This window comes from Camelus bactrianus, chromosome 4, assembly GCF_048773025.1.
Source record: "Camelus bactrianus isolate YW-2024 breed Bactrian camel chromosome 4, ASM4877302v1, whole genome shotgun sequence".
In the NCBI taxonomy this organism is placed as follows: Eukaryota; Metazoa; Chordata; class Mammalia; order Artiodactyla; family Camelidae; genus Camelus; species Camelus bactrianus.
In genome coordinates, this window is record NC_133542.1 from 72,079,850 (window position 1) to 72,106,925 (window position 27,076).

General features: G+C 54.6%; 2 protein-coding genes across 5 annotated transcripts; one reads left to right on the forward strand and one right to left on the reverse strand.

The window, feature by feature from the left end:
- Window positions 1-1,186: 1,186 nt before the first annotated feature.
- NTMT1 (N-terminal Xaa-Pro-Lys N-methyltransferase 1) lies at window positions 1,187-8,333 on the forward strand. Of its 3 annotated transcripts, XM_045506842.2 has the most exons (5): window positions 1,192-1,344; window positions 1,589-1,649; window positions 5,338-5,551; window positions 6,331-6,583; window positions 7,412-8,333. In XM_045506842.2, the coding sequence occupies exons 3-5, from the start codon at window positions 5,390-5,392 to the stop codon at window positions 7,666-7,668; spliced, it is 672 nt and encodes a 223-aa protein (XP_045362798.1). In that variant the 5' UTR covers window positions 1,192-1,344; window positions 1,589-1,649; window positions 5,338-5,389; the 3' UTR covers window positions 7,669-8,333. The 3 variants fall into 3 exon arrangements, with proteins under 3 accessions (XP_010968565.1, XP_045362798.1, XP_010968566.1); XM_010970263.3 differs by lacking the exon at window positions 1,589-1,649 and having other exon boundaries at window positions 1,187-1,344; XM_010970264.3 differs by lacking the exons at window positions 1,192-1,344; window positions 1,589-1,649 and having other exon boundaries at window positions 5,348-5,487.
- Window positions 8,334-8,524: 191 nt separating this feature from the next.
- Window positions 8,525-13,751, reverse strand: ASB6 (ankyrin repeat and SOCS box containing 6). Of its 2 annotated transcripts, XM_010970265.3 has the most exons (6): window positions 13,327-13,736; window positions 12,122-12,303; window positions 10,966-11,072; window positions 10,758-10,866; window positions 10,196-10,282; window positions 8,525-10,044 (listed from the first exon to the last, which is right to left on the reverse strand). In XM_010970265.3, the coding sequence occupies exons 1-6, from the start codon at window positions 13,623-13,625 to the stop codon at window positions 9,377-9,379; spliced, it is 1,452 nt and encodes a 483-aa protein (XP_010968567.2). In that variant the 5' UTR covers window positions 13,626-13,736; the 3' UTR covers window positions 8,525-9,376. The 2 variants fall into 2 exon arrangements, with proteins under 2 accessions (XP_010968567.2, XP_074218479.1); XM_074362378.1 differs by lacking the exon at window positions 10,758-10,866 and having other exon boundaries at window positions 9,789-10,044; window positions 13,327-13,751.
- Between the last annotated feature and the right edge of the window lie 13,325 nt (window positions 13,752-27,076).

A 27,076-nucleotide genomic window follows, 5' to 3' on the forward strand; every position in this document is an offset into this window, starting at 1 on the left:
AATTCAGAGATGCAAGAAGCTTTGAGGTCAGCAGGCTGGCCAGACCCAAAAGGCCTTGGAGTCCAGGTGTAGGGAAGGGATTTTGTCTTCCATTGACAAGAAGCAAAGTTAGGGGTGGATTTTTAGGTGCCCCTAAAAGAGTTAGGCTCAGAGCTGCCCCCCAAATATTACAGACACCTCCAGCAATTGAGATTGTCCAAGTTTATCCCCTTGCCGTAGAGACATGGAAAATGATGCTTGGGAGAAAGGCCCAAGCCAGGGGGACCAAGTCGAACCTAAAGTACCCTAGAGAGGTACTTTAGAGGTGCCAAATAATATGGACAGATTTGGGGGACTCAACAGCAGGTGACCCTTTTCAGCGCACCCCTCACCATAGCTTTCATTTCATTAGAGCAACACACTTTAAGCACCTGCTGTGGAACGCCCAGAGGAAATCACTGTAAATCTAAGTCAGGATGTCAGTTTAGGAAAAAAGAACTTATGATGAATATTGTGACTATTATGATACATATGAATATTGTGATGAATTTTATGAAGCAGCTTCTATTTACTGAGAGCTCGCTCCAAGCACAGGGCTGAAGGCTTGATGCACAATGTCCCACAAATTTAACCCTCAGAATGTTGGAAGGTGAGTAATTATTACATCTATCTTGCAGAAAAGGATACTGAGGCTTGAAGAGGTTCACAAGGTCTACCTATCTGCAAACTCACATTTCCATCAAGGCTGCTTCAGGGAACTCTCTGGAATTTCTGTGTATGGGAGATTAGGGGAGGCAACCTTTTTGGAATGGAAACTTAATGGACTTGTTCTGCTTATTTGGAGTGGCAACCTCATGGCACTGCCAGAGGTATTTTCTCTTCTTTCTTTTTTTTTTTTTTTTTTTGATCTGTGCATTATTTAAAGATGTTCATTGTTACTGGTGGGATTAAGGCTTGAATGAAACTTTCCCTCCCCCTCTTTACCCAGTGGAAACCCACAGAAGGCTCATTTTTAAAAGTCCAGCCTCGCCGCCTCCAAAAGAGCTGATGCGCAAGCTGGAGGCGGGACAGGGTCTGCACAGCGGCAGTCTCCTTAAGACCATGAGGCTCTCCCGATACTAAACTCCCGTTAGGTTCCCAGCCCACAGGGCGGGGCAAGCCGATCACGGGGCGGAGCCCACCTCGGCCCCGCCCCTCCAGGCGCCCGGAAGTGATGTAAGCGGACAAAGGCGGCGCCAGCCGCGAGGTGTCGCTTCTGGCCGAGGTCTGACGGAGCTGGTTGTGGGTTTGTGGGGTCTTCGCCTCCGCAGCCCTCCCTTCCTCTTTCTGGTCCTCTTCTCCCGCGTCCCGGGAGCCCCCGCCCGGGTGAGTAGTGCGAGGCGGAGCGGGGGGGGGGGGGGCCGCGGCGGCCGCCGGGAGAGGGGAGGTCCCGGCCCCCAACTGCCTCGGTGCCCTGAGGCCCCGGCTCTTCACGTGATCCGGGCTCAAGCCGGCCGGGCCTCACGTGCGCGCTCGGGGGAGGTCGGCGGGCCGGGCCTGGGCCCCGGGTTGGGGGTGGAGGAAGGCCGATGCCCCCCCGAAGCCTGACCAATGCACTCCCCTACGCCAGCTCCCCCCGCAGCAAGTCCCTCTCCCGTTCTGAGCCTCAGTTTCCCCTGTGAGAAACGAAGGTAAGGAGAGCACCCACTAGGAAGATGGGTGTGAGGATTCAGTAAAATGCTCAGATCAGAGTCGCCCGCAGGGTAATGCCTGTTACATGGAAGTTGCTGTCATATTTCACTTTGGACCTGACCCCAGTTACGGCTCAACATAGGTGCCACTCAAAAGACAGCCCACTGCCAAGAGCCCTTGGAGTCAAGGTCAGCCTGTTGGCAGAGAGGCTGCCATTTCAGAAGGCCCGGGCTTTGCTGCCCATCAACTCTGTGATCTCTCTCTCTGGACCCTGGTTTCTTCGTCTGAACCATAAAGGGTAGAAACAGCTGGTGTCAGAAGCTTTGCCGGTAAGGCTGGGCAGTATTGCACATGGTCTGGATGTATGGAATCTGCCCAGTAAGATGGGATGAGCCCCTGGGAGGACTAGGGCTTTGACCAGGGTAAGAAGTCTGGATTCTGCCAAATCCTGTTCCTGGCTTCCTCTGTGTGTGCATCACTCCATTATTGGAATGGTTTTTCTCCCTGTAAACTACGGACTGTGGGAGTGTTGGAAGTACACGTGGAATGCTTTGGTGGAGGCCAGAAGCCACAATCACAAAGATAGAGTCTCTAAAACCTGCAGTATTTCCCCGTTTACATGGATTGGAATCTCAGTCCCCTCCTACGTGGACTGGTAGAGCTGTTTGAGTCTGCGTTAAGTCATAATCCCTTAGGTGTGGCCAACACGCTAAGGTTTATAGGGCCTTTCAGTGCATTTTCTCATTAGATCTTCACACTTGGCAGAGAGAATTCATGAGAATCTCATTTGACAGAGAGTTTTACGTTTGAGATTGATATGTGCCCAGCAACGTATGGATCACTTTATACTTTTATATCCACGTCTGACCATCACAGCCTTCCTGTAAATATTGCTGTTGCCATTTCATAGATAGACACTTACTTAAACTGAGGTTGTGTCTTACCTGAGTTTACACAGCCGATGAGAAGCGAAGCTGGGATTCAGACCTGGTTCATTTTAGTCCATCTGAGCCTTTGCTTTTTAATCCCCTTCTTTTTTTTTTTTTTTTTTTCTTTGTCTTCCTTACTCCCTCCCTCCCTTTCTCTTTCATAGAGCACCCTGCCATTCTCATAAGTCCGACTGCTGTCCACACAGATCCAGGGAGAACAGGCCCTGTCCTATAATACGGTGTGGGAGGGAAGAGGTGGCTTCAGGCAGGCTCTTGCCTCCTGTTGCTTCCGGTCTTTTTCTTAGAGACTGGAGAGGAGGATGAGATCAGCCTGCAGAGCCTGATGGGGACAGTCCTAACACCGTTCTCTCCCACGGATCCTGGGAGAAGAGTAGTAACTGGAGCGGCTGCCTGGGTGTTTCCCTGAACGCCTTTGGCAGGGGAGGTGTTGGCCAGATGACCATGAAGGATGCACAGACACATTCTACTGGCTGAGGAGTGGTTCTCTGAGAAAGGGTTCCTCTTCCCCTCCAAGCTGGACTGGAGCACCCACCAAGCCAGCCTGGGCCCAGGTGCCTTCCCCCTCCCTGCAGCCAGGTAGCTCCTCGCTGTGATCTGGACAGAGTGGAGGAGGACTTCCTGCAGTCTGACAACCCAGCTGTTCCCTCTGACTCCTGGGGACCTGCCCACCCCAATCTGGACGCCCAGAAGCAAAGTGTAGACAGGGCCCCAGAAGTCACGTTTAGTAATGAATCTAAGCTGCTAGAACAAATGTCAGAGTTATACTTGCCATTTCCCAGCCTATGTGTGCCTGGCTGGTTCCTAGAATCTGCCTGTAAGTAGAATGCTTGTAAATTAGATTATTCGGGAGACCTTGACATTTAAAGGAATCATGTTGTAAGGCTTTGGGGAAAGCAAAAAATTATATTGTCAGTAATGGGCTTCAGCCTTATCAGGTTTCAGTGGTTAGATTTTTGTCTGTAGGATTTTTTTTTTAAAGTGCAAAATGACTAGCTGCACAAAGGTCCTTCTTTGATTCATTCAGCAACCAATTAGTAAACACCCACCTTGTAACAGGTGTAAGGCTGATGGTGTATGAGGTAATGTCCCTGCTCCTGGGAAGCTCACCTCCCAGGAGGGTAGGCCAACAGATAGAATACAGCCAGGTAAGTGTCCAACTGCAGATTTATTTGGTTCATTTGATCAGAAGGGAGCTTTTTGTTGAATACCTGTGTGCTACGCGGGATGCAAGAGAAATACAGTAATGCATCCTGGTGTCCACTGCTTTCTAAAGAGTTCCCAGTCCAGTGGGGAGATGGATACAGATACAGAACCAGAGATTTGTCAAGGCTGGTGGGCGGTACGGGGGACAGGGCTGAACTTGCTGAGCCTGTGGGCTCATCTCCCACACCCGCTTTCTCTGTCCACACTGCAGCCCGCCCAGGCCATCACCAGTTCTCTGTGTAGCATGCGTGTCATGCCTCTTCTGCTCTGTCCCCATCCAGAACATTCCTTGTCCTAAGCCCGGCTCAGGGGCTGCCTTCTCTCGGCTGCTGCCTCGTCTCCCATTTGGAAAGGACTCCTCCATCCCCTGAGTTTCCATAGCACTTTGTGGCTCAACAAAGGGTCCTTGTTTCTGCCTTGTTTTTGATGGTTCCATTTCTTCCTGTCTCTCCTCTGGATTGTAAGCTCTCAGGGGGTCGGACTTGATCTGGACAAGCCTCACAGCAGCTGGGACAGCACCTGCCCATGGTGACCATCTGTAGCTGAGAGCCATGCCTAGGTGGAGAGATGTGATCCTCCGACCCTTCCTGTCGTGGTGCGGATGTCCCTCCCTGAGTGTGGCACCGTCGAACCGTCCCCCCCTCCTATGCAGCACTGGGGCCTCAGCTCTGCCGCCAGGGCCTGGCTGCTGCTTCCTGACCCGTCTGCTTTCACTCTTCCCACAGTCCACACAGCCTTCCAGAAGCATACAACTCAGGCCACTCCCTGCTTATCCTAGAGGAGTGCAAGCTCATCGCTCTTAGTGTGGAGTGTAGACTACTAAATGTAACCTGCAGGACCCGAGGTTTCCCATTGGAAGGTTCTCCACACACTTTCCTCCCGAAGCAGCCGTCCTGACTGCTTAGCAAACACGTCCTCCGTCTTAGTTTCAGCTGGTGTGTCCTGTCCCCAGGGGTGTCTGCCCTGATGCCCTGGGCACGCTTGGTTCCTCGGGCTGTTCCCTTCTAGCCGCAGTACCTCTGCCATCCTCACACACACAATTATGTGTGTCCGTTGTCCTGGTTCACAGCCCGGAGCCTGGCAGAGTCTGCCTCATGGGTAACGAAGGACTGGACCCTGCAGTGAGTTTGTTTCTGTGCTCACGAGAGAGGAAGGCAGGTGTGGGGCTCCTTGGGCCCCTGTCGGGACCAGCTGAAATTTCTGCTGTAGGAGGCCTGGGTTCTTTGCTGTGTTTTCCTTTCTCTTAAGTGCAGGTTGGGGGTCTCTGTATCCTGGGGTCAGAAGCTACTGAGTCAGATGTCATGAAGAGTAAGGAAGGAACCAGAAGCCAGGACTCTGGGTCTCCTGCTCTGACATGAAGATAGCTTTGTAAAATGACTTGAATGCAAGAGACAGAAGGCACTGCCATCCAAAGGGTGGAAGCAGATTTGGGGACACTGGCCATTCCTCTTTGTCAGGCAGGATCGTGTGACCAGGAAAAGCACGGTGTGGGACTCGGGCCCTCAACCAGGCTCCTTTACTCTTTTCTATTTAGGAGGCGCCACTGCTGAATTTGGTGCCTGAGCAGAGACGTGGTTGGTGACAGCATGACGAGTGAGGTGATCGAAGATGAGAAACAATTCTATTCCAAGGCCAAGACGTACTGGAAGGAGGTCCCACCCACCGTGGACGGCATGCTCGGGGGGTATGGCCACATCTCCAGCATCGACATCAACAGCTCCCGGAAGTTCCTGCAGAGGTTCCTGAGGGTAGGCAGGTCTGGTGTGCTCTCCAGGAGGAGAGGACATGGCGCTGGTGGCCCTGCCTGGTCTGCATGGGGCACCACCTTCACCATGCAGGGTCTCCGGTTCTCTGCCGGTGTCTGCCACCCCCGCCTCGGAGAGCGGGTGGGGCGACTTGTAGACTCTTCCTCAAGGTTACCAGACGGGACAGGGCTGTTAGGCTGGGGCCTCCCGGGTGCCAGAACGAAGCAGTCTTCTGGCAAACTGTCCAGTTTTTCCAGAGGCAAAACCTTTGCTCTTCTGCTGTGTTGGCAAGCATTTGGGCTATAGGTGTTGGCTGTTCTGCAGAACACAGGCTCCTAGTTACTCGCCCCACCGCCCTCCTTTGCATCAGGCTGGCATTGCCCTGGGTCTGCATCCTTGTCTCCAGGAGGCTGCTGCTTGCTCCCCGCTCCACCCACCTTCCATTTTCCCAGATTGGCACACTGCTTGCCCTCTTCCATTCCTTCACTGCTTGAACCGTTTTTATTCTTGCTCTGCTGTCATTTTAATGGGGTCTCAGGAGTGAGATGAATGCACCTATTCAAGTCAGTACCTTTATGTGGAAGCTGGCTTTTGTTTTAGATACGTGTGGCTCAGAAAAAGCGTGCTGTGCTCACACACTCTGACGTCCCCACCAGTGCCAGCTGCCAGTCTGGGCCCAGCCCTGATTTGAGTCGTCCCAGGGCTTATGAAGAACAGCCCCTTCACAGGGACAGGGCGCCTCTGGCTTCCTAATCCTTAGCGCCTGCCTCCTCTGCTTTTAGGAAGGCCCGAACAAGACGGGAACCTCGTGTGCCCTGGACTGCGGAGCTGGCATCGGGAGAATCACCAAGCGGCTGCTCTTGCCTCTCTTCGCGGTGGTGGACATGGTGGACGTGACGGAGGACTTTCTGGTCAAGGCTAAGACCTACCTGGGGGAGGAGGGCAAGAGAGTGAGGAACTACTTCTGCTGTGGGCTCCAGGACTTTAGCCCAGAGCCCAGCTCTTACGACGTCATCTGGATCCAGTGGGTAATAGGTGAGCATCCCCTGGCCCTTATCCGCCTTCCCGCGCATCTCAGAGGCTGGGCTTCCCTACGCCTCGGGAGCCTTGAATCCTCCCCCTGCTCCCCAGACTCCACCTAAAAGGTTCATCTGCTTCCATGTTTTGTTTTGACTCAATACCTGCTACAACCCACTTGGGGGCAGTTTTTGGTTGAAAAAATTTAAATTGCCAATAACTTACTGCATTCAAAGAATGTGGAAATGAGTTTTTGTAAGTAAGGGGTTTTTAGTCAGAGGAAAAGTTGAAGCCTTGGCTCCCCTGCCCCACCCCACCGTTCGCGGTGAACGAGCCCTACTCTGTCCACATCCTGTCCTGCGCCCACTTAGCCTAACAGCACAGCCAGGGTGCTCTTCTCAGGCTGCTGACTTGGCGGCAGGCCCCCTCCTCCAAGGTGGGCAGCACAGGCCTGCTAGGGACATGCTCGGTCGGGCCTGTAGTTTGTGGTCCCCAAAAAGCCTGTCTCAAGTTTTAATGTAGGGAAGGAACTCTGTTTGGCACAGGCCCCTAATCCAGGCCTAGGAGGGGCGAGTGGCATGGAGGGCAGGTGTTGGGCAGGGCCTGGAAGTCACCCAGTCAGGGTGAAACCCCAGCTGCGTACTTTCTGATTGCCATCAGGTAGGTGACTTCGAGCGTTTCCTCTTAAGATGGGGCCTGGTAAACCCCTCCAGGCTGCTGGGAGCCAGTGAGCCCTGTGTGTTAAGCACAGAGTAAGTGCCCGGTAAGTCAGTAAGAGGTGGCGGAAAGAAAGGCAGTGGTGAAGTGCCCATGTCCTTCCCCGGTAACGGCCTCCTCCTTCCCCAGGCCACCTGACCGATCAGCACCTGGCCGAGTTCCTGCGGCGCTGCAAGCGGGGCCTCCGCCCCAACGGCATCATCGTCATCAAAGACAACATGGCCCAGGAGGGCGTCATCCTGGATGACGTGGACAGCAGCGTGTGCCGGGACCTCGACGTGGTCCACAGGATCATCCGCAGCGCGGGCCTCAGCCTCCTGGCCCAGGAGCGGCAGGAAAACCTCCCGGACGAGATCTACCACGTGTACAGCTTAGCCCTGAGATGAGCAGGGGCTGGCAAGAGAGCGGGACCAGTGTGGGCGGGGGAGCCAGCAGCGGGCAAGGTCCAGAAGCTCCACGTGGATGGTTCGGGAGTGTTGAGTGAGGCCACTAAATACACCTGTCTGCCGTCCACTCACTATACAGACTCTTCTTACAGAGGCACGGTGGGACCCCGCGGGGAGGGGTGCCGCCGAGTGGGGCGGTGAGGCGGGAGCCTGGCTCTGCTGCTGTGAGAGGTGGGGGTTGGGGAGGGCCCTGGTGCTCCCCATGTGGGAACCCGGCGACCCCAGCAGAAGCAGAGATTCCCTGATCTCCAGTAACGCCACCTGGCCTTCCTGCCACTGGCTTGGCTGCCTTAAGAGGAAGAGAATAACCCTTAACTCTGCTGTTGAGGACTTTGCCTCAGGGGAGGAGGGGCTGGGCTGGTGGGACCTGCGGCTTCCTGAGCCCCCCGGCTGCCTTGAGCCCACGTGGTGCCTGCCGTATCGTGCAGCTGGTGGGATGTCCACGTTCTGAGTCCTGTTTAGAGATAGGCCCTGGTGTCCTTACTGTGATCACTGCCGTGGCCTGCAGCAAGGGGAGGGGCCCGGAGCCTCACTCGGCTGCACCTTGTGGCTCCTCCTTGGTGGGCATTTTCATTAAAAATAAAAGGGAGACGCCTTGTATGTGACATCCCTAGCCAGTCTGGAGTGGTGCTTTTCTTAACAGGGACAGCAGTGTCGCGCTACTTGAAAACTGTTCTCCAAAATGCTGCATCTGATGTGTCATCTCTTCCACAGGATCCTCTGTCCTGGAGTAGGGCGGCTGTGGCGGGAAGTGCGGGGTGGGGAGTGGGTTATACAAGGACCTTTAAGGCCAAAAGAAAATTTAATTTTATAATATAAATATATCATTTACTTGCCTCAGTTTGTCTCCAAGGCATTTACACAATTCACAATTCACAATGACCACTGTGTGTGACTTGCAAACGGCTTGGTGAGGGCTCAGGGTGGGGCGGTAGCTGGCTTTCAGTCTTGGTGGCTTTCTCCATCTGATGAACCCCTCACAAAATGACACATTTTGGAAAGCATAGCCCCTGGTCGTGCATGATTGCTTTTTAGAAGGCATGGTCCCCAAGACCTCAGGTTTGGCACAGAGCTGCCACCAGAGCCCAACCCTGTGCCTTGGCAGGCAGGGTGGTGGGTGACCTGGCCCCAGAGCTACAGAAGTGGCAGGAGTCAGCTCTCCCTGCCCACCAAAAACACTTCTGGACAGAATCCAGAGTGAAGAGGCGGGAGTAAAGGGCCTCGGCCCGGCTGCACCCCCACAGGCCCCTCCCGCCTCCTTTAGCTTCACCTGTCTCCAGGCAGCACGGGCCTGTCTTGGAGCTCCCCTGCTTCTGCAAATGCCCAGCACTCCCCTCAAATGAAGAGGGGATAAGCTTGTCCCAAATCTAAACCCCGGCCCTTATTCCAATATGGGTTGAGACTTGGGGGCACTGGCAGGGGGAAGCCGAGGCAGTCTCTCTGAAGATGGAAGCCTTTCCCCACTGCAGTGGTTGTGGCCGCTGCGCTCCACCTGGCTTTCTTTGTACTCAGTAAGGATCAAGTCTCGCCTCCAACCTGCACCTTCTGACAGACAGGACCGAAGTTTCTCCCTAAGGTGCCACAGGTACTGAAATCCACCAGCAGGCTGACTGAGCTGCCCAGACGCCGTCCCCTGTGTCCGGAGCCGTCAGATGTCATCTTCCACGGTGCCGCTGTGCTCACTGAGGAGGTACCACTTCAGCCTGTCAGGCAGAGGGAGAGCTTTGACCTTCGCGTCCACTGGCCACGGCTGAAGGTAGAGCCGGATGTAAACGCGACACAGGTGCTTGAGGGGTGGGGGGTAGCTCTCCAGCTGCCTCAGGGAGCCATGGAGGGCCTGGATCTTTTCTGCCAGGCTGCCCACAGGGTGAATGTCGAAGTTTTCAGGCAGCTGAAGTTTCTGGGAATTAGTCACCATGAGATCCAGGACGGTCTCGGCTTTGCGCAGTAGGTCCACGTGGCTCTCGTCTTCGGCACAGCCTGGGTGGGAACAGAGCCTCTCAAAGATGATGTGGAAGCCGGACCAGCAGGATGCGCCATGCAGAGAACAGTTATAGGCGGCTCCGGACTCCAGCAGGAAGCGCAGGAGCGGGAAATGCAGCTTAAAGCTCTTGAGGCAGATGTGTGTGAGGGACTCGTGGGCCGGGCACTCGCTGGGGTCAGCCCCGTGAGCCAGCAGCAACTGCGTTACTTGGAAGCAGAAGCGGTTGATCAACTGGGCCTCCTCCTTGTCCCCTCCCACCGTCTCACCCAGCAGGAAGATGATGCAGGTAAACACGGTGTCCCCATCTTTGGTGGTAGCCTTGACGTCTGCCCCTGGAAGAGCCAGAAGGAGAACAGAAGGTGGGAGATGGCCTTAAACCCTTCCCAAGTAATACTTCATGTTCCAGGCGGTGGGGAGAGCCCGCAGAGACCAAGTGCAGTGGGAAAGGATGACGCTGGGGAACAGCCTGGGCTTGGGCCTCACCTCCTTCCAGTAAGAGCCGGATGTTCTCGGTGTTGTGGATCTGCACCCCGTCACTGCTGGCCAAGGCATGGAGCAGAGCAGTCTTTCCTGGGGAGGGAGAGTGAGTGAGGAGGAGAGGGAAGCCAGGAAGCCAAGGGCGGGGCAGCCCCAGAGGTGGAGGGGAAATACAGACACACAGGGTCAGAACACAATGAACTTGAAAAGCTACTGATATCTCAGCCAGGGTGGAGGGTGACAAGTTTCTGGTCACTCTCTCCACCCACACTCAGGTGGGAACCGAAGGGCCAGAAGTAGAACTTTTCTGGACCCTGAGATGCTACCTGCGACCCAGGCTGGGTCTCTCCCAGTAGGAGGCCCTGTCCCTCAGAAGCTGAGCGCACACATACCCCATTTCCTCCTACAGGCAGCCCTCAACGCACTGCCTCAGCAAGTCAGCAAAACGCACCAGCGTAGCCTGGCTGTGCTGTGCCATCAGATGGGCTGCATCCAGCCCAGGGTACCTGGTTGTGCTCACAAGGCAACTCAGCCCAGGCCCGTCTGTTTCTCTAGAGGAGGCACCCACCATGCTTGTCGGCGGCGTTGACATCTGCTCCAAGATCCAGGAGGCGCTGCAGGCAGGGCAGGCGCTCTGGCTCCTCGCTGGCCAGGTCCAAGGGGCTGCTCTCGTGGATCTGAGCCCAGAAAGCACAGCCAGGTTGGGCTGGGGGCTGTGGGCTGCTTGGGGCCCCTACCACATGCCCCCTTCAGAGCAGGCTGGGTCTGGCTCTTACCCGGTCCCTCCGGTTAATGTCGGCCCCATGGCGCACCAGCAGCTCCACCATGTCAGGCTGGTTTCGCAGGACGGCGATGTGCAGGGCCGTGTAGTAGGTGACGGGGTCTGAAGGCACAGACACAGCTCACGTCAGTCCTGCCTCTCGGCATGTTCTTGCAGCATCCCAGGTCCTGGCCTGGCAGCCCGGCCCCAGCACTGAAGCCTAAGGAGTCCCGGGCTCCTGTCACCATGAGGGATCAGGACACAGCTGCCCTCATCGGATGCCACAGCCCGGGCTCTGGAGTCAGGCCTAGGTTTGGGTCCTGGGGGCATTCTAATGGACATGGTACTTAACCTGGGCTTCAGTGTCTTCTGTAAAATGGGACCTAAAACAAGGCCATTGAAAGGAACACCCAGAGTGACAGCTCCTTTAGCCTTGTGATAAAAGCTAAGTTCTCAAAGCTGGGTCCCCAAGGGACTGACTTCAGAATGTCCCCTTCCCCCAATCAGCTCCTTGAACTTCCAGGAGCCCAGCAGCCTCAGAGCCTGTCCTCACATGGGGAGGAGACACACGCCTGGACATATCCTGCCTCAGCACAAAAACCCCCCATTCAGCCACAAGTCAGCCCTGCTTGTCTCCCAGCTCACCCTGTTCCCCCCTTCCCCACCCCCAGTGAAAGCAGAGAGGGAAGGAAAATGGCTCGTCACCATCCCCCAGCACACAAGCCAGAAGCCAACATGGTCCTGATGTGATTTATGCCTGGCATGGCTTATCTGTTTCCCCTCTCCTGATGGCAGGAACAAAAATGCAAGATGGCTCAGAATGAATAGCAGAAAATGACTTTCCCTTAGCCTTGGGCACAGTGCCAGCAGCCACATTTTCACACTAATGGAAGCAGGGATTTAGCCGGGAGCCAGGGAAAGTTCCCCAAATTTATCACATGGCAGAAGCAAACTCACTCTTGGATCAGAGGTGGTTAAAGGCCATTTGAAAGCCCATAGGGAGATGGGAGGCCACTGAGTGTGGCTTTCCTTAGTCATCACCCACGAAATAAATGAGGGAAATAGCTCCTAAGAGAACAGTAAATGCAGAGCCTGAAGGCCTGGCCGCCCACCCAGAGCAAGGCCACACTTAAGCCATATATGCACCCCAGCCCCTCTGGGCTCCAGCTGACCTTCAAAATTGAGGTTGGCTCCGTTCCGCAGGAGAACGTCCGCTGCACGCGTCAGTCCCAGCTCAGCCATCTTCAGCAGGGCGTTGCTCACACCTTCCTGGTAAAACGGAGAGTGGGCTTTTCTCTCCAGCAGCTCGGTGAGAACAAGGATTCGGCTCTCCTCGCTGGCAACATAACTGGGCCTGCAGCAGGAAAGAGGCAGACCAGCTGGCTGGGCACCCTGTGCGTGTGTGGCCTTTAGTCTCCTGCTGTCATCCCCCCTAGGCAGGGCCCTGGCTCTGTGGGGCAGAAAGTCTCTTCAGAAAAGGTCTGTGGTAGAGGGCCAAGCTGGATCTTTTCACTGGAGCAAACTCCTTGGGTTTGCTGAGAAAGGACCCTGGCTTCAGCTTCCTTCCAAGTTGCCCAGAGAATCTGGCCCCTGGCTTGGGTACATACACCTGGGTTGTTGGCACTGAAGGTAACCCTTGTGGCCAGAGCAAGAACTAGACACTGACACCCCTTCTTCAGATACTGTCCCTGAGCTGCAGAGGATGCCAGACCAGCCCAGGCAACCTCTGCAGCCAAGGCAGTCAGCAGACCTTCTTCCCGGCTCACGCTCAGAGACACTCAGCCTCCCAGCCTTCCAAAGGCTGAGTGCACACATGTCTTTAGCACGCCAGCCCCAACCCACCCACCTCCTCTGCCAATTCCAACTGACCCCTAGAAACACACCTGATCCCCTTTCCTCTGCTCTTTTCTCTGTTCCATTTAATACACTGTGCACTTCACTTATGCTTGTCAGTCTCTTTTCTGGGCCACAAGCATCACAAAGGTTGGGGGGTTTTGTTTAGCTCACTGATGGACCCCCGCACGATTCACTTTCTAACACCTTTCCCACAGGTTCACGGATAGACCTGCTCCCATCTGTATAAAATGCAAACTCAGCTACAGAAAGCTCATTTCGCACTGCTCACAGATTCCACCCTGCTCCTCTGCAACTCAGGGTGGAGGACACAGGACAGGCAGGGCGCAGGGTAGGGCCCTGAGGCGGAGGCCCTGACGACACCACACCCTCCAGCCCTCCCTGCGCTGGCCAGGAGCATTCTCCACCCCTGTCTGTCTCTCCATCTGTCAGGCGGGGCCACTCCGCCCCAACCCCCGCCATGTTTGTAATGACAATTAAAGGGAGGCAATGCCTGGTCGGAGGCGGGAAGGGGACCAGTTACCCATCCAGGGGCTCCTGCCGCTCGGGGTCCTGGATCCCCAAGGAGCCCAGAATTGCATCCACTAGCGGCTGGTACTCGAAGATGATCCTCCGGAAGCCGTGCAAGAACGGCATTGCGGCAGCCGCGCCTTCCGCCGAGGCCAAGATGCCGACTGGGCGCGTTCCAGCGGCCGCGGTCTCGGCCAGCTCTGGCCACTGCTGGTCCAGTCTCCACAGCCGGCCCGATCTACCGCCCAACCCGCTGCTCCGCGCCGGAAGTGACCCTCGCACTTCCGGCTCGTTCCGGCCCAGAAAAGCCATCTGGACCGACAGCGCCCTCTGCGGGCTAGGAAGACCGAAGCGCAACTGGGAGCGGGAGCCAGGGCTCTCTAGGGGGCGGCCCCGCGGGAATCCAGTGCGCGGACCCACAGCTCAGCCCGATCCCAGCCCACGGTGATCCCACCCGTCCTCCGCCCGGCCCGGCTCCGCCCTGCGATCCCGCCCGCGGCCGCTGGGCGCCGTCCGAGCTCCGCCCACTGCGCTCACTAGCCCGATCACTGCTCAGCTCCCTCCGGTGGTGGAGGTGACTCGAACCTCCCGCGTACCTGAGCCGCCGTGGACTCGGGTCGGACCATGGCTGGACCCGGCTCTTGCCTCCCCGCTACACTGACTAGACTACACCCACCTCGATGGGCGATGCGGACAATTCCTTAGTCTCCGCCCCCGGGAACTTCTAACTCCGCAGGCTGCCGGTTCCTTCCACTTTATGCTTTGAGGGACTCAGCGAACTGTAATTTCTTCATCTGTGAAATGGAGATAATCAAACCCCACGCAAGATCCTAGAACAAGAGCTCTTACTGTCGGTGGAATTGGAGACTTGCAGCAAGGAATCCAAGCCTGGGGCCACTTTTCTGGGGTGTAGGCAACTTCCCTTGGCCTCGCATTTGAACCTGCACAACCTTGAGGCCCACAGTAGGACCCTGATATCTTCATGATTCTGAAAAGTCCGTTACGAAGAGGCGCGCCTCTCCCAGCCGTTCACAGCGCAGCCTTGGTCTCCCGTCTACCCCCTACCCACTGTGGGCTTGGGAGTGTCTCCTGCCTGGCAGGTGCCAGAGGCAAGAGTTGTTGAGCGAAGTTGAAACCGTTTAGAGACGAATTTAACCATGTGTCCATGGTTAAAAAAAAAAAAAAACAAAAAAACACAGAATAAGCCTCCTCCTTCTGGGAGCTAAACAGTCTCACCAAGAAAACCCAACCAAAGCATTGCCAGGTCCAGCTAGGGGGACCCAGCAGGGTTGAGTACACTGCAGGGGCTGGATAATTGCTCGCTATTATTATCGTCCAGTTTACAAGGTTGTTGTGCAGATGTAATGATGAGCTCTTAAAATCCCCATCACTCTGAGAAGCCTCATTTTGCCTCCCACTTCGTTGCCTAAAGGAGCAAGAAAGAGAGGTGGGGGTGGGCAACAGGGTTTAAGCCCCTTTGGGCAGGCCAGCTTAGGTTTGTCAAAGGGGCTCCAGACACAGGGTCCTTGGTTCCCACACACATCTGCCTTGGTTCTCCCTCAGGGAAGAAGTTATCTTCTCCTAAAGTGAAACTGGGATCTTTTGCTCACACATAAATGGAGATTTCCAGGTTGTCTTGTAAAATCGGAAAATCCGGCACCCAGGCCCAAATTCCTACCTGGCAGCAAAGAGCATCTGGATGGGGCACTTGCTCTGCTGTGTCTCCATCCTGCGGGGTGTTAGTTTCCCTGGGGGTTTGGGAATGTCTGCCCCTGTTTGAAGGGTCCACAACCCAACCCCTCAATTCATCTCAGGGCCTGGAATGATGCAGCAGCCCCCAGGCGACCCTGGGGCTTCACAGTCCTATTTGATCTAGGGTCACTTGTTCGTGGCACAGCTGAGGGGCCTGAGGGGCCTGAAGAAGCCTGACTTGCCCAAGAGCACATGGTCAGTACCTGAAGGACGCCCTTCTAGAATGGGGTCCAGGGCAGAACGGGAGGCTGGGAGGAAGCAGCCTGATCTGAAGCCTTGACTTCATTCATTTCCTAAGGCCGTGTTAAAAAAGCACCACAAACTGGGTGACTTAAAACAACAGAAACGTATTGCCTCCCAGTTCTGGGGGCCAGAAGTCTCAAGTCACAGTGCCAGCAGGGCCATGCTCCCCTGGAGGCCCTGGGGAAGGTTCTGGCAGCCCCAGGTATTGCTCTCCCCAGGCAGGATGCCGTCTCGTGGCGGCATCCACTTAGTCTCTGCCCATCTCTGTCTTCACGTGGCCTTCTTCCCTGTGTCTCTGTCTCTGTCCAAATCTCCCTATCTTTTCTAAATGGCACCAGCCGTCGGATGTAGGGCCCATCTTAATCCAGGATGGACTGATTTTAACTTGGTTGCCTTTGCAAAAACCGTATTTCCAAATAAGGTCACGGTCATAGGTTCCATGGGGTCATGACTTGAATGTATGTCTTTGGAGGATTTAATGAAAGCCACTCCAACAGATGCCCCCAGGGATGGCCCTTCTGGTCTCTGGGCCTCAGCTTCCTCCCCTGTAACCTGAAGGCCCTTCAGCTCTGACAGTCTTGGAGCCAGTGAAGAGGTCCTTGATGTCACTGATGGACTCTGCCAACAAGAAAACTCTGATTGTCTTGTGATTAGGATGGTAGCAGTCATGAGTTAATTTTCATTTACTGAGCCCTTTTGATGCGACAGACACTGTGCTAAATACTTGACATTCTACTAAGTTACTTTTTCAAACAAGGAAACTGAGGCTCAGAGAGGTTTGGACGCTAACCTAACATTGCACATCTAGATTGAGACTTTAACCCAAGTTTGGAGGACTCTTCCATATACCTGGCCTCCAGGGGTCGAGAGCCCTGCAGCTCCTCTGGTTCAGGGCCTGAGAGGGTCTGGACATGCCGGAGGGAGGGGCTGACCCTTGCTCCATCACAGCCCTTGGGCACCACATCGTGGAGTAGGCCCTGCCGCCTGCCCGTCGCCCAGGCTCCTATCTTTAGAAAGCTCTGTGACCCATGACCTCCTTCCCGTCAGCAAGGGCAACCCTATTTCCTCCATCTGCCTTCCATTAAGGCCCTGTCACTCAGAGCCTCTCATTTCAGCTCCAAACCTCTCTTCTTTCCTTGCCACTGCCTCTCACAGTCCTGCCAGCCTAGCCGCCTCCTGCTACTCAACTCCAGTTCCTCAGCAGACTGGGGGTCCTGGGGCCAAGCACTCAATGCTCAGACCCTGGCAGGGTCTGTCCCTGCCTCCACCTCCCCAGGGAGGTTGGGAGTCCCTCTGACTATCCAGTGCACAGAGGGGGATAACCTTAATATATAAAGAACTGTTAAAAATCAACAAGATGGCAAAAACACTAACAGAAAAATGGGCAAAGGACAGCCACAGGGGAGTCACAGAGGATGAAAAACTGTCCACAAACATAAGGAGGGAAATTTAGCCCCTCAAGCTGTCGAACGCCAACAGCAGTGATAGCGGACATCTAGGACATACCATGCGCTAGACTGTGCCCTCGAGCAGCTCAAGAAAGCAAGTTACAGAACGGTAGGTACTGTCTGATCTCATTTAGGAAAAAGTGTGTGTGTGGGGTGTGTGTGTGTATATGCACATGCAGGGGCAGGAGTAACTCTGGATGGTCCCAGGCTGAGATGTTATTGGTGAGTGTTTCCGTGCTGGAATCTGGGGAATTTTTATCTTCTTGGTTCTTCTCTGTGTGTTCTACCTTCTTACCCATGAGTGTGTCTTACCTGAGACTCAAGACTCCAGATCAGCCAGAGGCAGGGGGATCAGGCCCTGCACGTCCTCTGACACCTAGGGTGCAAGTTAAGGCCGTGAACACCAGGGCAAGGCCGTGGTCTGTGCACAAAGCCTTTTCTCCTCCCAGCTCCATCTAGTGACAGCCTTCCCAGCACACAGATCACCTCCCCCAAGGCCCTCCTGAACCCCCTAATCCTGGGCCCCCCTAGCCTGCATTAGCGCACTCTCATGGCCCTCCCCAGTCCTCTGGTACCTCAGGGCACAGCCGGACTGTATGAATGATAAATTGATCACAGCAGCAGCCTTTGGTGTGGTGTGTCCTGTGCCCCGTGGATTAGATTAGAAGCTCCACCTGGATTGTCTGACTGACTGGTCATTAACACCCCAGGAAGGGAGTAACAGTGGGAGAGTCTGGGAGACAGAGGCTCAGAGAGAGAACTGAGCAACCCCAGGGCAGCCAGCGAGTTGGGGGCCCAGCTGGGACTCCATCCCGAGCCTGGCCCTTAAGATCTCCCTGGAGCCCCAGCTCAGGGCCCTGGCCACCCGCCCAGCCACAGTCCCCTGCACTCTCCCTGCTCCTCCTTCGTCACGCACACTCTCACACTCACGCACACACTCACACAGCAGACCCTCACGCACGTGCTCCCTCTCACACCCACACCGACTTGGGACACCACATTCACGCCCACAAGATGTTCTCCCACGCAAACACTCACACACTCACACCAACACTTCCTCAGACAATCATACACACACACACACACACACACACACACACACGCTCAGGAGGGGCGGCAGGAGGGGCGGTGTCGTGGCCCCGTCCCAGCACCTCCACCTTCCTGTGCCCCCTGCCCAGGAGGGGCTCTCGGCAGCCAAGTCTGTCCTTATAAGGCCCCTGAAGGGGAAATTGGGTCAAAGCCCCCTCACTTTATTTCTCTCTTTCTCTCTCTCTCTCTCTCTCTCTCTGATTTGGCAGCATTTCCATAAAGTGAGATATTTGGAAAAATGTAGCAATCTGCCACCAGGAACGTGCTTCCCCCTCTGGGTGGAGAGCCTCCAGCTTCAGGCCTGGCAGGTCCCGGGGCGGCAGAGAGGCGGGCGGGCAGGCATACTTCTCCAGTGCAGTCATGGGGCTGCCGCCCCCCAGCTTCCTCCTGTCTGCACCCCTCCTGGGGCCCAGCCCCATTCCCCCACCTCTGACCCCGCCCTGACCCCTGACCCTCAGGACCAGGAGGCCCTGCCTGCTCGGCTCTGTTTGACTGCAGTCCCCATGCTGAAGGGCAGAACCCAATTCTCTGCTCTGGGGGGCTTAGCCCTCTGTGGGCTCAGCGGGCAGCTGAGGGACGGGGAGGCTGGGAATGGGGGCCGGCAGCAGGGAAAGACTTTCCTGTCCCCTCCCTCATTTTGTGGACCCCCAACACCCAGGGACGTCTGTGCTCCCAGTAGCCCGCCTCACTCCTCCCTGCTACCTGCCCCCTCCAAGAAACCTGGCTCTGCAGGCCAGAGCCTCCTGCCCCAGGGCAGCCTCCTCCCTGACATGCCCACCACCCCATTCCACACCCAGACACTGCAGGTGGTCCTGATGCTTGGCCAGGGAATGGGGCCTGTGAGAACTAGTGCTGGGCTGGGCCAGGCCCTAGGGAAGCCCCCAGGTGGGCAGCCCAGAGCCTCAGAAGGGGTGCTGAGGGACCCCCTTCCTCTGTCATCCCTATGTACCCACATCAGGGGCCCCACTGACTCCCAGCCTCTTCCAAATGAGATGAGTCCTTAGGCCCTCAGAAGCCCAGGACGACAGGGTGAGAAGGCACTTGCAGCCTTACAGGAGGCTGGCAAGTTCAAGATCAAGATGCCAGCAGGGTGGGTTTCATTCCAAGGCCTCTTCTCTTGGCTTATAAGCAGCCACCATCTCCCTGTGCTCTCGCAGGACATCCTTCCTCTTCTTACAAGGGCCCTAATCCCATTGTGGGGGCTCTACTCTCATGGGCTCACCTCCTAATACCACCACATTGGAGGTTAGGGCTTCAGCATATGAATTTATGGGAGGGTGGGAGAGGGGGACACATTCAGCCCATACGGAGCCCCTCAGGCCCCTCACCTCAAGATGGAAGGGAGTCTGGGGCCTGGGCTCTGGCCTGGCCCTCTCTCAGCCTCACTGCCCCACCTACACAAGAAGATGGTGGTTTCAGGGCTCACCTAAATTCCTTCCCACTCCAAGAGTCAGGCGTCCTACTGAGAGTGACCCTTCGCATCACTTGGGCCTTTCACTGGCAGAGCCTCTTAGCTGCTGGTCAGCCTGCCTCTGCCTCTCCCGTCCCTGGTGAGCAGATATGCATGATCCTGGCCCAGGCCTTGCCCTCTCTGAGCCTTGGTCTATCTCACTGCCACATGGGTTGGGGAGGGTGCCCCGGAGGTTTGAGCCTGACCCATCTCTGGCTGGTCTGAGCCCAGATCCCCCATCGGACCCCTGCTGGCGCCCACGTGGCATCAGTCCCTGGCAGGCCAGCCCAGAGGCAGAGTTCAAGGGAAGGGATCCCTGGGGCCCCTCCAGCCACTACAATAGGTCCAGTCAGGCTCTGCCTAGAGAAGGCCCACGAGGGCTCAGCGCCCTTGGGGAAGGAGAAGGGCAGAGGTGGGCTCAGGGCTGGGTCCTTCGTACTCCCAGGGGAGCCCCCCACTCCACCCCCACTGGCCCTGCTTGGCAAAGCTGTCGGCAGGAAGAATCCAGTCAGCCGTCAGTCAGGGGGACAGAGTGGGCCCATTCAAGGAGGGGAGCTGGGAAATTTGATCATTAAGAAACCCTCCTGGCTGTCTGGGGGAATTTAATTAAATTGCTGGAGAGGGCTGTGAGAGAGGGCCACATCTGGAACCAATATGCGGGCTTTGATTTTTTCCCCTCCTCTCTCTCTCTCATTCCCTCCCTCCCTCGCCCAGCTCTGCTGTGAAAGAGGAGAGTCCAGAGTACCCGTTCCTCTGGGACACAATTCCCGGCAGACAGAGGCAGAGGGAAACCAAAGGCAGTGGAGCCCTAGTGGAGGCACAGACAGAGGCAGGAGAAGAGAGATGGGTGAAGACTGAAACAGAGGCAGGGACGGGAGAGCCAGGAAAGAAGAGCGGGGTGCAGCTGGGCTGTGCTTTGGGACTTGGCTGTGGTGGTGTCAGCAGTGACAAGAGGTAAAGGTTCACTTGGCAAACCAAGAGAATAAGCTCCAGAAGGTTCCAGAAATCAACATGCTCGGCCAAGCGTCCCTCGGGTAGCCAGCACTGATCGAGCCCCTGCCCTGCTTGAAACACGTGTTGTGGGTGAATCTTCCCGACACCCCCCAAAGTGTAGATACCGCTTTTAGCCCCGTTTACAGATGACAGGGAAGTGACCTGCCTGAGGTCGCAGAGCATGAGTGGCAGTGCTGGGGTTTGATCCCAGGCTGTCTGGATACTGTCTAGACGTGCTGCGTGGGTCACTGTGATGGCATCACTTCACTGGGCAGCGGGTGCCGGACACCGGGCTAGGCTCCTGGAGGGAGCAAGCTCTCCTGGGCGAGAGTTGGCTGAGACAGGAGGTGGGGACAGAGGCCTTGGGGGTCTCTCTCAAGTCCCTGTGGAGCAGGACCCTCCAGGCCTCAGGCTGCAGCCCCGCGGTGGGCCACAGGAATGGTCAGATGACTTCCCAGGCTTGACCCCCACAGCTGAGCCATCTGACACTGGCCTAGTCCCCTTTCAGCCAGATTCCTACACGTTAGCAATCCTGCTCCTGGTCTCCAAGCTTACCATCCCCCTGCCCCCAGGTCCCAGAGCCCCCAGGCCCAAAAGGCCCCCCAGTCTCCTCCAGCCAGGGCTGCAGGGAAGGAACACGGTCTCCACTCTGCAGACAGCTTCTGGGATGATTCCCTTCCTTGTCTAAAACTCAGCACCTGCCCTCCTGCCTGAGCAGCCTGGGGGCCCTTCCTGGACCCTTCCCATCTCCACCCAGGATGGCTGAAGTTCAGCCTTGGGTTCAACATCCATCTTTACTCCTCCTCTGCAGGCTGTGAGCCTGGAGCACAGGAGCCAGCTCAGACTCAGTCCCCAGCGTAGCCCCAGGCCCAGCCCTGCGCAGGCACAGGATGGAGCATGGTACATATTTGTGGAATGGATGTCTCACGATCTTGGTGCCTGCAGAGCAGGTTAAAGATGTAATTCAAGCCCTTGGCAAGGAGGGGAAGTGAGCAAGGCCAAAAAGGGTGCTACTGCAGCACCCCAGCCCCTTGGAACTGGTAAGGGTTGGGGCTCTGGGGGTCGGTCCTCTACATGTGCTGAGTCTCCTGCCTGGCTGCCCCTAGACTCTGCCCCCTGTCACCTGCTAAAGTCTGCTCAAGCTTCAAGAGTCAGTTTAATGCCTCTTCCTTAGGGAAGCCCTCCCTGATACCCTTCCCCCAGCCCACTTCCCTGTGGAGCCCTGATCTGCTCACTGCTTACTTCTCTGCTGAGATTGGCTTATTGACTTCTCCGCAGGACTGGGCTGTCTGGGTCACCACTCTCTCCCCAGTGCCCCAGCCCGCTCCCAGCACTACAAGGCTTTCAATAAAAACGTGTTGATAGAGGCTCTAAGCCCTGCGTTCACCAGGAGCACCAGCTTGTAGGCTGGGGTGGGGGTGGGGGCAATGGGAACAGGACAGGCCCTGCCCTCAGGCTCTGCTCTGGGTCTGGGGGAGTAGTAACGGTGACGCGGTGGCCGCTGCTGTAAGCAGATGTGCACTGTGGGCCGGGCACTAGGCAGATGCTAGGATGCCCAGCAAAACCTTCCTGCAGCCTGATGGTGACCCCAAGGTGTGTGTGTAACTCTTATCCCTCTGTTGGACAGATAAATAAGGAAACTTTAGGAAAACAGGGTGAGGGCTGGAGAGTGACCAAGTTGGGACTGGACTCAGCTCTGTCTGGGGCGGGGTCACTGGCATAACCACGGAGATATATTTCCTCGTGGGGTGGGGAGGAGGGCCTTGGGGAATCTGAGAGGCCAGTGCTGAGCTGCGGGAGGCAGCTGGAGTACGGTGGGGTAGGAAGGCAGAGGACCAGAGGCCAAGGCGCTGTACGAAGATCTGGGGGGTCAGAGCGGATGGCGGGGGGCACAAGATGCCACGGTCAAGGCCACGCTAAGGGAGGGAAGCGGGAAGACCAGTGGCAGCAAAAGAAACCAGACTGCAGGGCCGTCCACACGCCCTGTTAATCCGAAACAAACCAAGAGGGAGACGTGGGGTCCCACTTGGAGGCCCTGACAGGGTGATGATATACAGAGTTTTAAATAAATGTATCTCATTAGGGACGCGCTGTCTGGAGGGAGAAAAATGAACCTCTTTCCCACCCCTACCTCCCGTCCCTCCCACTCCCTCCAAAAAGAAAAAAAAAGAGAGAGAAAGGAAGAAAAAAAAATCCAATGCTACAGCTAAAAAGGAAATTGCATTAATACAGATTGTTTTATTTAAAAAACCTTGACCTCCACTTCAAAAAAAGTCATTAGACATTCTCCTTCTCAAAGGCTGCCGGAGCGATTACGGGGAGGCCTGTTCATTTCTCAATGACTTACTGTTCCCGGCTGCTCGGGGAAATGTGCGAGGAATCGGGAGTAATTTAAGGCTCCCTGCAGAAAGGTGTGTAAATCTTTGCATGTCTAAAGAAACTTTACCAGACCACTAAGTCAGAGGAAAAGAACACTGGGAGACCCCCCTCCCCCGCCCCTTCTTTTCTTCCCATTTCTTTCCTTTGGAACTCTGATCTCTTTGATCGTAAAAATGGTCATATTTCACCCCCAAAATATCAGCAATCAGCAAACTAAGGAAGTGGGAGCCCAGGGGGAGTTTCACCGCCGATTAGGCCTTTGGTTTAATTATTTAACGCCTGCCTGGATTGTGTAGGCTGTGAACACACTCTCCTGGCGAGGGTTCAAGAGCAAGTTATAAATAATAATAACTATTATATCCCCAATTAAGCCGGTGAGCTGGAAGCCTCAGCCCTGTCCTTCAGCCCCGCCTGGCCCTGAGCCACCGCGCCCCCAGTGTGCACAGGCCCCCACCCCCACGCTGAGTGCAGTGAAGAGTCACCACAGAGTAATCACAACAAGATGTTGCCAGGCCCGCGAGGGAGCGAGGGCAGGGCCCGAGGGCTCCGGAAGCCTTTGTGAAGTCTCGGGGCTCCCCGAGGCCTTAGTTAGGCCTGTGCCCCTCACCCCAGCAGCCTTCTCCTGACTCCTGGGGAAGGTAGGGCGGGAGCAGGTAGGGGCATTCACCCAGAGAGAATTCCGGAGAGCTGGGGGGGGGGGTCACAGGCTGGGTCTTTTCTCCTCTGAGCCTCAGTTTCTCCGCCTGTAACAGAAAGGAGTTCTCCAACAAGGGCCAGCCCAAACCCCTGGCTTGGAAGATGTCTTCGTTGTAACAGACAGAGTGCCTGGCCCAACCGAGTTAAGTCTGTGGTTCTCTGGCTGACGAGGTTGGACCGCAGCATCTCCTCCGAGAGTCCCACCAGGTCTCTGGCCTGGTACTCACCTGAAATGCCTCAGTATACAGTGGGTGCCCAATAAATTGCTGTGGAGTGAGTTTTCAGGACCATTTCCCATTGGTCCGTTTCCCTGTGAAGACTGCAGCCTGATGAGGGCAGCAGAGGTGTTGCTGTGGGTCCAGAGTGTAACATGGGTACCACGCTGTGCCCACCAGGAGCTCTGCACACAGTAGGTCATCAATAGGAGCTTGTCATTTGGCCCAGAATCCAGGCCTGTCCCAGCCCTGGGGGTGGGGTCCTTGGGCCTCCAGACCCGCCTGAATGCCACCCTGGCACTGGCCCAGGCATAGTGCACCATGCCAGCCAGGTGTTTCCTGGGCAGTAGGGAACCTGATCGCCAGCCATTCAACCAGCCATTCACTCTCAGAATAACCATGTATGAAGCCCTACTATGTGCCAGGTCAAGACCTGCATCACTTCTACTGTCTTATCCTGTGCAGGCTCTGGGGACACAGTGGTGTAAAGGATAGAGCGGACAGCTTACAGACGCGAAGCTGAGGCTCAGAGAGGGAAGTACGTGTCCTAAAGTCACACAGCAGGTCCACAGCAGATCTGCAGCAGGACGGCCTTGAATCCAGCCACATCTTCCCATTTAGGACAGATCCTCTCTGCTCTCTTGGTTTTATTAAAGCCTTTTCTCATACCCATAGGTACTCTTTCCTTCTTTCTTTTTTTTTTAATTGTGGGGGGGTGAAGACTAGGTTTGTTTGTTTGTTTGTTTAAATGGAGGTATTGGGGATTGAACCCAGGACCTTGTGGATGCTAAGCACATGCTCTACCACTGAGCTATACTCTTGCCCCATAGGTGCTGTTTCTTGAATATTTTCCACATGCTGAGCTCATGCTGGGTTTTTTATTTACTCAGATCACTTCATTTGATGCTCAGAAAGCCCTGTGAGATCCGTGCCATTGTTATCTCCAATTTACAGATGAGGAAACTAAAACCCAGAGAGGTTAAGTGACCCCCATCAATGTCACGCTGCTAGAAAATGTCCAGTGCAGGACCATTACATCAAAAAGATTTAAAATGAAAAGGAAAATGAAAAACTCATGTGAAAGAAGACAAGAGAAGTTAATACACTGACTTGACACCTGGACAGATAGAGTTACTGTGATTATGGCTTAACATTAGCTCTGAGGTTCCTGGTAGCCAAGGCAAAAAGGGAAATGCCATGGATTGTCCAAGTCTCATTATTTGATTTCTTTAAAGGAGAAACCATAATTCTTCAAGAGAAACAAATAACTTCCTAGCCCTAAATTCTCATGGAACAACCTGGCATGATGGTTAGGAGCCTGACAAACTTACCAGAAGTTAGAGCTTAAGCTCTCAGAGTCTCTGTTTCCCCTCCTCCCATGGTAATTGTGAGGATGCTGCAAGACAATATGGTTCAGCACATCGCCTGGTTTACAGTAAAACTCGTGAAATATGAGCCCCTGCTGTTATAGAGTGCATCTTTATCTTTAGATTTGTGGGTAGAGCAGAAACACTTTTCAAAAGGGTATAATATTTCAACCCTTGCCAAGAGCTGAGAACCAGTCACTTCAGCAGGATATCCTGGTTAGGAGGTCCTCAGGAAGGAAACTGAGGCTGGGAAAATTTGGGCAGTGAGCTGAGGGAGAGAGCCAGATGTCCTGTCCCGTCCGGCTAGGCTCCACTTCCCACAGGGTGGACCCGGGTCTGGGGTGAGCAGGGAGCCCCGCTGTGATAGCAGCCTGACACAATATTTACAGAACCCTGGGATCTGTCACGGTCACGCCTGGTCACATCTGAGTCACATCGGCCTGCAATGTTTATGATTCCCCAGACATGGAGCAGTGAACACAGTCTGGCCTGTGAGCCTCTGTGTGTAGTCTCTGCGGAACTATCTCCTTCTAAAGAGGCTGTTGGGTATGTGGCCATGGGGGCTGATCAGGTGAACAGAAGAGCTGCAGGATTCCATGTCACCTCTGTGTCCCCATCTGTGAAATGGACTTGGTCCTTGAGTGACTGACAGTCAAGTGTCTTGCAGAGGTTGTTATGGAGAAAGAATGACCTGATTATAATTCCATGAGAAACGGAATCATTCCAGTAGAAAAACAGGTAGTGACTATAAACAGACATTGTGCAAATAAGAAATGCAAGTGGCTATTAAATACCCATAATCTTTACCTCTGGCGATTAATCCAAGGTATGCAGATTAAAAGAAGGAAATGTCTTTTGAAATTAGAAATAAATTATTATTATCACTCTCTGCAGTCTGAAGGCAGAGGAGATGCCACTCAGCATCTTGTCTCCTGGGGAAACCCAAGATCATCAAAAGGAGAACCAAGAAGTTCATCCGGTGGCAGTTAGACTGATATGTCAGAATTCAGTGTAACTGGCAAAAACCCAGAGGCATTGACAACAGGATATCCAGAGGATTCAAGATCAAGTTCTTTATGTGATGATGTGAACAAGGAAATTAGTACATGCTACCCAGTGCCTTCCTGAAGTTCCTGGTCCACAACATCAAGGAGCTGGAAGTAACAATATTGCTAATGTGCAACAGATCTTACTGTGCTGAGATTGCTCAGTGTTTCTTCCAACAACTGCAGAGCTGTCCTGGAAGAGCAGCCAGCTGGCCATGGGAGTCACCCATCCCAATGCTGGGTTGTGCAGCAAAGAAAGTGAGTAGACAGTTCACGCGCACGTGTTATTCATGTTAAATAAAACAATGAAGTGCCTGCCATGAATAAAGAAAATAAACAAAACAGCTCCTGCTAGCAAGGATACTGAGGCACATCCAGAGGTAAGAATTAATACAACATTTCTGGAGGCTATACAGCAATATTATCAAAAGTCTTAAATTTTTTTGCAGCGTCTTTCATTCAGTGCGTTTGTTTTCTATTTGCTGCCGTAACAAATGATCACAAACCTAGTGTCTTAAAATAATACAAATGCAGTATCTTGCCTTTCTGGAGAACAGGCTAAAATCAAGATACCTGCAGGGGTGCACTTCTTTCTGGAGGCTCAAGGGAAGAATCTGTTTTTCTTGTCTTTTCCACCTTCTAGAGGTGGCCCACATTCCTTAGTTCGTGGCTGCCTTCCTCCACCTTCAAAGCCAGCACTACCCAGTCAAGTCTCACACTGCATCACTCCAGTGGGACTCTATCCCTCTCTTCCACTTTGAAGGACTCTTGGGATTACATTGGGCCCACTCAGATCATCTAAAATGTTCTCCCTGTTTTAAGGTCACCTGACAGGTAACGTTAATTCCATCTGCTACCTTAATTCGGCTTTGCCACATCCACAAGTTCCGGGATTATAATGTGAACATCTTTGGGATGTTTTCTGCCTACCAAATCCAGATATCCTATTTCTAGGTATTTCTTACCAAGAAAATAACTATGGATGTATATCAGTAGGGAATAATGTATCACTAGGTTTTCATTAAAAACAATGGTGGACAACAGTAATGACAGTGTACAAGTTATTACAAAGTTGGTACAACAAA